This window comes from Macaca fascicularis, chromosome 15, assembly GCF_037993035.2.
Source record: "Macaca fascicularis isolate 582-1 chromosome 15, T2T-MFA8v1.1".
In the NCBI taxonomy this organism is placed as follows: Eukaryota; Metazoa; Chordata; class Mammalia; order Primates; family Cercopithecidae; genus Macaca; species Macaca fascicularis.
Genome location: NC_088389.1, coordinates 84,553,760 through 84,566,950, shown reverse-complemented (window position 1 = coordinate 84,566,950; position 13,191 = coordinate 84,553,760). Strand labels below are relative to the sequence as shown.

Below are 13,191 nucleotides of genomic sequence, written 5' to 3'. Positions count from 1 at the left end.
TCATACCCAGCCTTTAAAGTACTACTGTCAAATTAGGGAAGTAATTTTTTCCCCACCAGAGAATTCACAACTGGTTAGGTTCCCCACCCCCATTGCTAGCCCTTTGCCTTTCACTGAAATGAATAAATAAATATTCTTGGACCTTTTTCTCCTCCTCTGGGAGCTGTTTGGTGTCCCCTGAGGACAAAAGTAAATGAGAAAAATGACGTTGTTAATAATATCACTTCTGAAATGCCTCTACTCCACTGTTTTTTAAAAAAAAAAGTGTCCCACTAAGTGTGTCTATATTTCTAGCATATTTACAAGTTATAATACAGTTCTGATCTCAACACCACCTGGGCCAGATTCCTCCATTAAGGTTAGCTGGTTTTCACTTCTCAACAGAGATGAGGCCAGTTCATCAACAGAGATTCCCAACATTGGAAGACATTTGCTCTACAGATTACAGAGTCAGCAGTTGCCCTGTAACTTTTGCACGATGTATTTTAAACTTTGAAAATAGAGGTAATAGTTGCCTCGCTTCATCCACAATGTTAACAAAGGTTCCATATACTCTCTCACACAATGTCTCTTGTCTGCTGATATTGAGAGTTGCAGTTACTGCTCTTTTTCAAAACAGCTGACCTATAAAGTAAAACTATATGATCATTTTATTTCTACATGTAAACTGGCTTCTATTACCCATATACACATGCCTTGTAACACAGGAAAACAGATGGGTTTTTAAGACAGGTATAGAAAGCTCTGTCCAAAATGGCTAAGTAGTCTTTACATTCTGTATTAAGTATAAAAAGTGCATAGCAGAACAACTCAAACTTTCTGCACCCCTTTCTCTCATTTCTTCTTTAGAAACTGCATAACAATGCATAAACAACAGAATTTCAAAATCAAAACAATGCATAACAACAGAATTGTGCATTTTAATTTTCAAATTAAAATTTAAGAAACAATTACATAATTACAACGAAAAAATACAAACAATTGGGCCTAAACAAAATATATGTTCAGTAAACTTTATCTCTGAATGTATCTGAAATTTTAACTATACAAGCCAATGAATCTCAAAGCGGTAATATCAAATTGTGTAATGTCAAAAACTCCAAAAACAAAGTTACAGATGTTCGTGACATCACATTCACTCAAAATTATGCTGCTGTTCAGTCTGACCATATTAAAATTAAATGGATGCCTATGTCTGCTAAAGAATAAAAATTTATTTTGGACCTCAAACAATGAAACTGTCACCATTTATTATATGGAACACTCAGCTAATCAATTTCCTATTAAAATAGCTTTCAACAATACTTGGCTTTAAAATTCATCAGGGCCAGTAAAAACGTTTTCCCAGTGCACAAGAATGCAGTCCCAACCACCGATGATAATTACCGTTCTAATAATTTTGTTACCCAAGCACTTTTTCCTGTGTTCCTCATCACTTAGGCAGGAATCTGTAGTATATTGCATCAGTGAGTTGGAGTGCTTGACCTTTGCCCACATATGATTTAATAGGGACTTTTCAGCGCTAGAGCTTTCTCCATCTCTCATACCATTAAATGAAAACATCAAACCTCAAATGTAAAACTGGAAACCACAGCGTTTTGTGTTTCACAAACTCTTTGCAGTTTTTACTTAGGATGCTTAAAGGTCAGTTTCTTTGACTCACAATGCTTTTCTTCATATCGTAAATGCACTGGAAAGTCACACTAATTCTGATTTTGATTAAATCTTGAACTCCTCAGTCATATACACACATACACTCTGCTTATTTACACGTGCATTCTTTTCTAACCACATAAGCATGCGTATGTTACTTTCTGGACTTATTCCATTTTAGGGCTGATTTAAATGTCTGTTCAAGTGTGGGATCAAAAGTTAACTTTTTCCCACCTATTGGAAGTTAAAGTTACAAGGATGGTGCTATAAGATCCATTCAAAGAAAGTCAGAGTTAATCTTGTGTATTTTGGCGCCTTTTCCCTGCCAGCTACTGTACTGGGGGCGGGGGGGGGGGGGGAGAATACTTGGAGATCTTGTCTGTCCCGTCTCAAGTTCAATGGCAGTTCTTCCAACCCGAGCAGAAGATGGCCATGTTCACAGCCCTAATAATAATTCTGATCACGCCACTTCAGCATCTTGTGTCAAAGTCGAAACTGGCTTCCCCGCCCCCTTCAACCTGAAAGCTGCCAAGTCCTCACACACTTCACATTCAACCACAACTTAATGGATGGGATATTGTGCATTAAAATGTGTCCCAGACGTATTGGCGAAAAGAGGACACGGGGAACGAGAGATAGAGACACACACAGACTTAGGCAGAGGAAAAAAATCTGCAGCAAAAATAGCGGGGTTGCAGGGGGAAGTATTAACAGGAGTGGAAAGAAATCCATCATAATCTGTTGTAAAAAGTTGGTGGGGGGTGCGGAAGAAAGGCTAACAATACGATGCCACAAATTCAGGGATGAGGGATGGGAATTAGGACTAAACTTTAGAATGAATACTGATTTTAAACATTCCAACACACCAATCAGAGTTAAATAGTACTTCTTTCACTTAAAAATGTATTTTTAAATGAGAATATCTGTGAATTAAAATGGAGAAAAGAATGCTTCAAGAGGAGAGAATGGCCTACAAGGTAGAACTAAAGTACCATTTGAACAGTAATGTTTTTCCACCACTGAGGGGAGAGGGGGATAAAGTAGAGAGTTAAAGCAGAAAAAAAATGCTAGATTCTGCACCGTTTGGACTCACAATGTTACTCACTGATTTCCACCATAAGAGTGTGTCACATGTACTAAAGTTGCCAACGCTAAATAGTAAGAATACATATTTGCAAATTAGTTCTGCAAATGCAGCACTATAGCTCACAACCTGTAAAGCAGAAATGACATTTAGGAAAGGGGTAAAACAGCCACTTTGCAATCCACAAACAGGAAAAGAAAAACTGTGCCAGGGGTAGGAGGGGGTGCAAGGAACGAATAAAAGAAGCAAACAAAACCCATCATTTCAAAGCCACATACCATCGCACTGTATTGCATTAAATAAAAGAGATCTTGAGTCTGTAACAGAACCCTGGGCCGCTGACTTGACGTGTCTCAGGTACAGATTTGTGGATTTTCTCAGGGGTTGTTTTGGTGTCGCTTTTTGTTTAGTTTAAAAAAAAAAAAAAAAAAGCAAATCCGGGAGTAGTCTTATATATTTTTTAATTGTAATTTCTGCACTGCCACAATTCTTGACCCGAGAAGAAAAGGCGGTCAAAGTCAAGTTTAAAAGCAGGCAGCCCTTCGGTCTGTCTGGATTTCCAGCTTTCTTTCCTCTCCCTTGCAGAAGGCTGTTTCTCGTGGTTGACTTGAACGCCGTCCAGGATGGTGTGTGTGTGTCCGCCCGCGTGTGCGTGTGTGCATGTGTGTGTGTGTTTGGTGGGTTTTATTGTTGTTTTAGCAAGGCTGCTCCAGGAGTGGAGGCTGCGCCGGTCAGACGCAGCCGGCACGGCCCCGGGGTCGCGCGATCGCCCCTTCCCCGCCCTCGGATTGGCCTGGCCCGCGGCGGGGCTGCCCCGGAACCGCCACCCAGCAGCGCACCCTTCCGTGCCCGGCCCGCGCTCCTCCTGCAGTCGCCTCTCTGGCTTTCTCTTTCTCCGGCTCGCGGCCCGCCCCGCCCCGCCCCGCCCCACCCCACCCCGGCCGGCCTGGGCGCGCGGGAAGCGCGGCTCTTCGCTTCCGCCTGGCGGCGGGAAGGAAACCGAAAGGAGGAGCCGGGGGCGGGCGCGCGGCGATGCATATTCATCAGGCCGCCCGGGGCCGGGGAGGCGGGAGCGGGCCCGAGTGGGTGTGGCGGCCTGCGCCGCGCGGCGCCCCTCGCGAGCGTGGGGGGGTGCGTGGGTGGTCGTGGGGGTCTGGTCTTTGTGCGGCCGCGTGGGGCCGGAGAGCGGCGAGGGCGTGACCGTCTCGGGGGCTCCTGCCCGGGCTCCCGGCGCCTTTGTGCTCCCGGACTGTGTGTCTGCGGCGCGCCGCGGGCGTGGGGCCCCTCGCGGGCCTTCTGGAGCGGGAACCCGGCCGAAAACGCCGCGCAAAGACTCTAAAACAACAATAATGATAAAGAGTAAGGAATTGCTGTTACTTCCTCACTTCCCGCCACGTTGCTGGCTTTAACTTCTCCAGGCCACTTTTGTTTCCGTGTAAGAGGACTCCCGAAATATTCCTGGCTGTGCAGCGTTATCATTAAAGCAAAAAGGCCAAAAAGAGCGCACTTTGACTTATAGGTAGTCACGCGAATATCAAAAAAATAGATCAGTAATTTAGAAGTGGGTGAAACAACCAACACCAAAGAGATACACAACCCCGGAGTTCCCAGAAGTAAACACTCTAGAGGAGGTTGGATAGTGCGTTAATGTTCATAAAGAAAGCAGTTTTGATCAGCATTTTGGAAACAAATATATGTGAGGGGATTTTTTTTTCTTAGTTTTTGAGTAATCCAATTCTCTTCATGTTAAGTATCTGTAGTTAAGTGGGGAAATAATATTTAACAGTTGAAGTTGTTATGCAAGTATTAAAAGTAAAAATATAACACTAGCCCTAACATTTACTTAGTAGTAACCCACATACATTTAGAAAAGACTTTATTACAGTGATCCTGACTAATTATGTAATTGCACAACAGACTACAATAGCTTCAGATATTCTCTAAAAACCCTGTTGAATTATGTGATTACCAGTGAGACTAGAATAGCTACCGATGAATTATTCTTATCTCTCTACTAAATGTGAGCACGTCAGTATTTTAATCCCAATTATGTTTACCCTCAAAGTCTTAGAGAACTTAAACAACATAGTTCAGGTTCATACCTCCTGCGACACAGTATTTTTTAAAAAAGACATGGCCTCATTACAAAAAAAAGTATTTTTCCCCTTATATATATACACACATCATGCGTATGTTTGCCTGTGTATGAATAATATACATAGCTATTTTCAGTGATAATAAGTGCAAAACTAAAAATGAGATTGCCCAATTAGACCTTAGAAAATGCCCAACTTTAAAATAATTTGTTTAACTGCAAGTTTAACAGTTCCCAATTTCCCCTCCAAAAAAATTAGCACAGTATATATCTATGTAGCTATACAGCTTGGAAAAGGGGAATGAATGGACTGGGAGGGAAGGGATACACACATGTATCTATCTCTATACTCAGCTGTAACTTCCGAAGGAAAATTAATTTTTAATATCTATCTTGCTCCAAGTTATTTTAACCACTCAGCTAGTATATCTATAACTCAGTGTCCCCACTCAGGTCAAGTGGGTGACGAAACAGATGTTTTCATTCTAGGATTTCCAAATAGTAGTTTCATGGTCAAGTAAATCACATTTAGTACTGAGGAAACAAATATAAAATATAAAGATTCAATGCAGCTAAATAAAAAATGTAGAGTGAGAGGATAACACTTGACCAACCGAAGAATGATGGATATAGAAATAAGTAAATACTAAAACTTTTATGTAAGTGTGCAACAGAGAGTCTTCTCTGTTATTATTTGAAGTCCGCAGCAGAATTACCAATCCATCCCAACATCATTTCATGCAAAGGGGAAAGGACATTATGGAGAGAATCTAGATTTGTTTAGGAAATATTTTGAGACACAAAATAGGAAAAGGAACAGGGAAAGAAAAAGTATTCCATTCTCATGATGACTTGGAGGAATCTAGAGTTTGTGTCACCTGTCAGAGAATTTCTATCTAAGCATATTATTTAGTCATAAAATGTACCATTGTGTGTCATGTTCAGGCTTTCATAGATTATCTTTTTTTATTTGCATGTCGTTCGTTTCTTTTGACATGCGAAGCTTATAATAATACTTATTCCTATATCCATAATTCTTCTGTTGGTCAAATATGTACACCTATCATCATTAGATGATACCTAAGGTTTATAAAATAAGGAGACTGATTTTCAAGCATGTCTTATAGAAATTGGTCTTGCTAATTTTTAGTCACCTCAACGTGTTGTTGCTTCTGAATTTTTTAATTGGTAAATAGTTATGGTCTTTTCATCTACGTCGCCTGATTTTCTGGTTTTCATATTTTGCAATGTAAATAAATATGCAAAAAATGAGAAGTGTTTTAAAATAGATGCTCCTTTTTAAATGAAAATTATCTTGGTCGAAAGCATTTCTAAGAATATAATTAAGGTCCAGTATTTTTTTATATTAATCTTTTGTTATAAATTATAACTGATTATTCATTTTTTTTAAATAAGCACTGTCCAACACTAGTTAAGCATTTTGGGCCTCTGGCACTGAAGTGATTCCAATGTTTTTAAATGTCATTTTTTTCTGCCTTAAGTTGCAGGCACAATTCATTCCATGGAACTTACCAGAAGCCTCACAAGTACACTTGCACTTAAGATTTTTCTGGTTCTTCCTAAAGCCAATTAACTGGTAATGCAGTTTCTGTATGTTTTCTTCAAATTAAGAATTTTAAAAATGTACTAGCAACATCTGTGTGTATTTATCTTTGAGAATAATCACTATATAATTATTTCTAAAAGGCCTGCATTATTACAATGCTTTATATCATAATTGAAGTAATTCTTCTACCCCATCTAAACCAGTAATTTTCAGTCATTACCCCAAAGGTGTTTATTTTGTCTTACTTTTCTATTTCTCAAAAATATAGAAAGTGTGTTTTAATTTCTATGATTTTTATATTATTAAAGGGTACACACTGATTTATTAGATTTTTATATTTAATCCATTATTATACCAGAATTTGTAGAAATTTAATGTATGTAATAAAGATAGTGGCATATTTAGGATGTAATACTAAATAAAACATATACTATCTTTTAAAACAATTGGATGATATTGAAAAATAATATTTTTAGAATTTAAAAAATACATATTTTTGAATATGAACATATAAACACTTCTTTTAAAACAATTGGATAACTATTTTTAGAATTTAAAAATGAATATTGTATTTTTTAACATAAATTTGGAAAGATTCATATTTCTTATTGCCTCCAATAGTTTTAAATATTTTCTAATTATATAAAAACAGGGAAGCTTAAATTAGGACATTTATAAAGTGCCAAATGTTGATGTTTTGTCAGATTTCAATAGATGAGAGCTGTCCCTGCACTACTTTCATTAAGGAGAGGAGAGTGCATGTCTAGTGTATTGTCCTATAAGAGGAAAACCCAGGCATAAATAACAAATCATGGTAATAATTTGTATTTTTCATTGGTTGTAACAGTCTTTCACTGTAAATCCTTATGCTTCTTATTTAGATATTGATGGTAAAAACAAATGCAATATAATTCCTACAAGACATAGTCGCCCATCATAAAGAATTATGTTTGTGGAAAAGACTTCAAGAAATTACTGCAGTGGAGTTGAAACACCACACTGCCCAGGACAGACACACTGGGTCATTTTCTAACCATTGAGAGTATGGGTACAAAAATAAATATACACATGCAGTGTTCCTTCTTTCACTAACTACATGCTGCACCTGTGCACACACAGATCTGATGACATCTGCTAACATAATAAATCTCAAGTGGTTTGTGGTGTCATCAAAAACCTGAGATGGTGGTATGGCTCATAGCCTTACCAACCCCAGGCTATGGCCTTGTTAAATTTCACAGGCTAAATAGAGACAGACTCAGACTTATTCCATGCACCAACCAGAGGTTTTCAAGAGCAGGTTAAAGTGGTTTACAGGAAAAAAAAAAAAAAAAAAAAAAGCCTGCAGTTATGACTCAATGTGTGAAAAATCTGCTCTCTGATTCAACAGTGGTAAATCCAGGATGCCTTCTAGCTTCAAAAAATAATGTTTATTGCAATTGTTATGAATTCTGAATTTGAAGTATCAACCATTTCTTAGCCTACTTATGTTTTTAAGACTTATAAAAATACTATGAGCAATTAATCTTCCTATCTTGCTTACTCACACTTTTGTGTAACTTTAGAATTTCAACCATCAAAATGCCCTTAAAAAGAAAACAATAAATTGGAATCAGTTTCAGCTATAATGATTAAATTGAACATAAAAAAGCAAGTGTTTTCTGAAAAAATCTTCAGGATATTTTATGCCATATGTAAGGTTTCTGAAACAACAGAATTACTAAGGTATTTTTTTAACCATTTTCAAAAAACAGAGGCATCTGGCAATCCAGAAATTAGTGAGGCAACAGGATGCACGAAAGCGCTAGACAGTCTACTGATCCTTCAGTATAGTCCTGGCAAAAGACCATCCTGCCTTTTGCTCAGTGGGTCCACGTTCAAAAGAAAGTCAATGTTAATTCCCCTGGATTCAAATCCTGTGGCCAAATGTCCCCAGTGTCACAGATTCCTGTTGGCATATCTAGAACATGTTGATGTCATTTCAAGTTGCCTGTTACTTAAAGAAGATCAATAACTATATTTTGTGTCTGCATTCCATAAGTAAGAAATTGTAGGTGCAGCCCAGGGAGTAGAGGAGGAATTCATTCCTACTACAAACACACATTGCATGCTTAGCATGGGTCTGGACCTTGGGCTGGGTGCTGCCATAAAGTATAGATAGGTTTTTGAGGATCTCTGCATTCATGATATGAAGGCCTTCTCCTTTGTGCTAATATTTTCCTCCAAATTTGTTTAGAAAAGAGTAGCCTTCCCATGGGGTGTTTTGAAAACCTTCAAATAAACACTAAATAACAACCTGTGGTTTTCTGCTCACTGTGCAGGCAGCTGATGTGGGCTTATAGAATGAAAATAGTGTTAATACAGAAACCAAAGAAAAATGTAATTAAGGATGATAAGTCAGCTGCCCTTCCCGTCCCACTTCATCCACTAAAACAAAAGAAACCAAACAAAACCCTCCTATAATATATTCAAAAGCCAAACTAACAAAGTTGGGAAAATTTTGATGCCATTATGATTCTTGATGTGAGAAATATTTTGTAAACAGAAGAAGAGAGAAAGGAGCAGTGGTAGATGGAAAAATTCAGGCACATAGAATTTACCTAGCATGCAACCAGTACTGCCTTCTTTTACCAACTTTTTATTCAGGATGATTGACAAGCAAATACAGAGGTCAGAATAGAAATACAAGTTTCGAGAACACACCTAATGTCACTACCTCTCCCTTTTTCTCTTCATATCTGGCACCATCTGAATTGCTCCCCACCTTTTTTTTCTTTTGTGATAAGGTCTTGCTCTGTCACCCAGCCTGGAGTACGGTGGTGCTATCAGGGCTCACTATATCCTTGACCTCCAGACCCAAGGGATCCTCCCACCTCAGCCTCCTGAGTAACTGGGACCACAGGTGTGCACCACCATGCCTGGCTAATTTTTTATATTTTTTTGTAGAGATGGGATGTCACCCTGTTGCCTAGTCTGGTTTCAAACTCCTGGGCTCAAGTGATCTTCCTGTCTCGGTCTCCCAAAGTGCTAGGATTATAGGCATGAGCCATAGCATGGAGCCCTGAGCTGCCCTCAACATACATATATATATTTTTTTACCATTATCTCTAATTTTTTTTGGTTATGTGAACAATAGTAGAGGTACTTTAAATGAACAATTAGCAAGATAAAAAAGATATCCACCCACAGTCCCATCACCTAAAAAATTTGTTTCATGTGCATATATTTTGATCTCCTATCTGCTTATATGTTATATATATATATATGATTGCATAGTTATAATCTTTAAATGAATATAATTTCATTTTAAAATTTTTCCACTTAATTTTCTATTTGCATTGTCGATATTAGTGAATGGTCACAAAATTGTGAAATTAGTGACAAATGGTCACAGAATTGTAAAGTTGTTAAAACTAAAAGAGACTTTTGAGACCTGCAGATAAGAGATTAAGAAACAAAAGTGGAACCATCTTTTGTTTTTTCCCTCCTAAATTTGTAATGTTGATATTGACTGTTAACATTTAAAATTTGGTATATTTTGTTGAAAAATCTAGATGTTTTGCTTTTTTTGAACAAGTGGAAGGTGAGACTTTTTGGGCGAGTGTTGCGCACATAACACCAATAGTTTGGAGTGGAGTAGCAACTGCCCCCTTCAGCTGGGGCTTGGTCTCTACAGTCCCCTTTTGCCCCTTCTTGTATCATACTGGCCTGCTTTCCTCACTTAGATTTCTGACTTGCTTTCTATACCCCTAAGTGTACAGTTGTTGATCTAGATCAAATGCTCTTCTTACAGATGAAAAACAAAGTTCAGAGAGGTAAAGTGACTTACTTATGACTGCTAAGCTAGTTAGTTGCAATGCCAGCATCCTAAAAGACACCTCCTGACTCCAAACAAGCTCTCTTTGTATTAATGTTTTTTTCAGAGCATGTGGGGAAGGGGCTTCTGTGTGCCAATATGCACAGCGTCACCATAACTACTGTGACCACAAGCTCCTTAATAGACTGAAATGTCCTAGGATAGCCACTCATCACCTTTTATGCTCCAGGTCATAATTAACATTTGATGTCCGCATGCCAAACGCCTGACCCCCCTGCAAATCCTGGGCCCACTCACAGTGACTCCTGGTCTTTCTCTTTTTCTTTTCTTTTCTTTTTCTTCTTTTTTTTTTTTTTTTTGAGATGGAGGCTGGAGTGCAATGGCGCTATCTCGGCTCACTGTAACCTCTGCGTCCCGGGTTCAAGCAATTCTTCTGCCTCAACCCCCCGAGTAGCTGGGACTACAAGTGCGCACCACCATGCCTGGCCAATTTTTGTATTTTTAGTAGAGACGGAGTTTCACCATATTGGCCAGGCTAGTCTCGAACTCCTGACCTCGTGATCTGCCTGCCTCGGCCTCCCAAAGTGCTGGGATTTTAGGCATGAGCCACTGCTCCCAGCCGTCTTTCTCTTATTACCCAGTAACAGGCCGGGCGCAGTGGCTCATGCCTGTAATCCCAGCACTTTGGGAGGCCAAAGTGGGTGGATCACAAGGTCAGGAGATCAAGACCATCCTGGCTAACATGGTAAAACCCCGTCTCTACTAAAAATACAAAAAATTAGCTGGGCATGGGTCGTGGCATGGGCCTGTAGTCCCAGCTACTCGGGAAGCTGAGGCAGGAGAATCACTCGAACCCGGGAGGTGGAGGTTGAAATAAGCCGAGATCGCACCACTGTGCTCCAGCCTGGGCGACAGAGCAAGTCTCTGTCTCAAAAAACGAAACAAACAAGAAACAAAACAAAATTAAAACAAAAAACAGTAACAGAATGCAAGTGAGGGAGGATGATCACTTTATGGGGATAACATCAAATCTGCTCTAATTGATAAAGGAAGTACCTAACTAAAAAGTTAAATACTTTATAATATTCTTATCTGACATACCTCAAAGAAATGTGATCATGTGCTAATACCCTAGTAGATAACCATCATCCTAAAAAATATAAAGATTCCATCTCTGTACAGAGACCATATTTTCCGATCACTAAATGAGAACACATGATGCAACCAAGAACTGTTTTTAAAAATGATGTTAAGACTTTGAAAAGTTTTGCAAAAAGTTGTTTTAAAGGAATAGTTTTTAACTATGTTTTAATAAATCCATTCTATGAAAATAACAAATGTATACCGTCTATGATGATCCACGTCTGTTGTACAATTCTTAGAAATTTGCCTAGAAAATGGGATTTGGTGACAATCACTGCCATTTTATCATCATAAGCATCCTGTGTAGTTTGTACTTGCAGTGCTTTGTTTTTTTAGACAGAACACCCACTCTCTAGGTTTTGCTCCCAAATGGAGATAGACCTAAGGATGTACATAGAGCGCCACAAAGTCAACACAGTGAATAATTGAGAAGCTCGTACATTATGTACACGTTGAGTCTACAGTTACTCTCTTGGTGGGTGAAGAAGAGGTCCATATGCAGTCAGTCTCCAGGCTCATTCATAGATGTGATCTTAATGGCCCTCATTCTAATGAAAGCACCCTGTTAATTCGGCAGCTCAGGCTATCTACTTCATACATAGGAGTCCAGCCCCTCTGTACTGAGTTTCCCCGAGGTCTAGATATGCAAGCTTTTTGGAGGGCATTTTAAGTGACTACCTACAAGCTGGATCTTCTCTTCTGTGACCAATTTAGGCCAATGGCAGCACCTTAATTAAGCAAGACCTCCCTGGGGCAATGGTTTCTCCCAACTTTAGATTAAAAGTAATATCAAGGCAAGTGATACCATTTACTGAGGTCTCACTATGCTTCCGCTCTGTGCTCAGTACTGTATGTCATCTAAGCTCTTTTAAAGATGAGGAACTGGAGGTTCGGAAAGACTGAGTAACCAATTGAAGGTCAGATTGTTCATGATCCAGGTCATTCTAATTCCCAAGCCCGTGGCCATAGCTTAATAGTTTATGCAGCAAGGACATGAAACTACTAAATGAGTGGGGCCCAGTCACAGGACTTGCCTTGGAGGCTTTCCACTATGCCTCAAAGCATTTTTATCACTCTTCTTTTGAAATTGCCTTTAAAACCCCAGGCACATTCTTTTAAATATTATCAATGGGGTAGATCTTCCTCCTTTGAATGTGGATTTAAGTTTTGGATATAGCCAGGATTCATTCAATACCCTGTGGGGATTAAAGAACTTATCAAGCTGGGTAAACCAGTTTGGGTTGAAAACGAGGCACGACAATGTAAAAAGGTTATATTCATTCTCCAGTATGTTCTGAAAGTAATGGAATATAGGCTTTCAACTTGGACCTGGAGGCATTGACTTTTTGGGTTCAAATCCTGACTTAGCCACCAGAAGGCTATGTGACTCTGGACAAGGCAGGTAATGATTCTTAACCACGGTTCCCCTACCTTCGAAAATCATGCCTGCTTCAGTGTGGTTGTTTGGGGATCAAAATTTTTCATTTGTCAAAATATGTAGGACCGTTTCTGAAACATAGTCCTTTCTCAATAAATATTTTCTGAATCTATCAGATTATTACTTTTCTCTGTCCTTGTTCTTCAAATAGGGTGAGAGATGATAAATAAGAATAGATATGACTGCAAGCCTCTCTGAGTGCCGCTAGGCCTGTGATAGCATTTATTTGCAATTATAGTTTAAAAACCAAGAGGAAGCCAGGCGCGGGCGCAGTGGCTCATGCCTGTAATCCCAGCACTCTGGGAAACGAGGTGGGTGGGTCACTTGAAGTCTGGAATTAGAGACCAGCCTGGTCAACATGGTGAAACCCTGTCTCTACTAAAAATACAAACTA

General features: G+C 39.1%; 1 protein-coding gene and 1 long non-coding RNA gene across 22 annotated transcripts in view; one reads left to right on the top strand and one right to left on the bottom strand.

Annotated features, from left to right (window-relative positions):
• The window catches only part of NFIB (nuclear factor I B), a 452,087-nt gene that overhangs the window by 237,731 nt on the left and 201,165 nt on the right, over nt 1–13,191 (bottom strand). For 8 of the 21 annotated variants that reach the window (XM_005581711.4, XM_065530511.1, XM_045373251.2 and 5 more), the window contains exon 1: nt 3,016–3,454. The exons of the other annotated variants lie outside the window; for them this stretch is intronic. In XM_005581711.4, coding sequence (XP_005581768.1) covers nt 3,016–3,033 — 18 coding nt within the window. In that variant the 5' untranslated portion in view covers nt 3,034–3,454. Of the gene's footprint in view, nt 1–3,015; nt 3,455–13,191 lie in introns of those variants that run through there. 21 annotated transcript variants of the gene reach the window in all.
• LOC123569127 (uncharacterized) overlaps nt 1–13,191 on the top strand; it is a 43,189-nt gene that overhangs the window by 1,855 nt on the left and 28,143 nt on the right. The window lies entirely within an intron of this gene.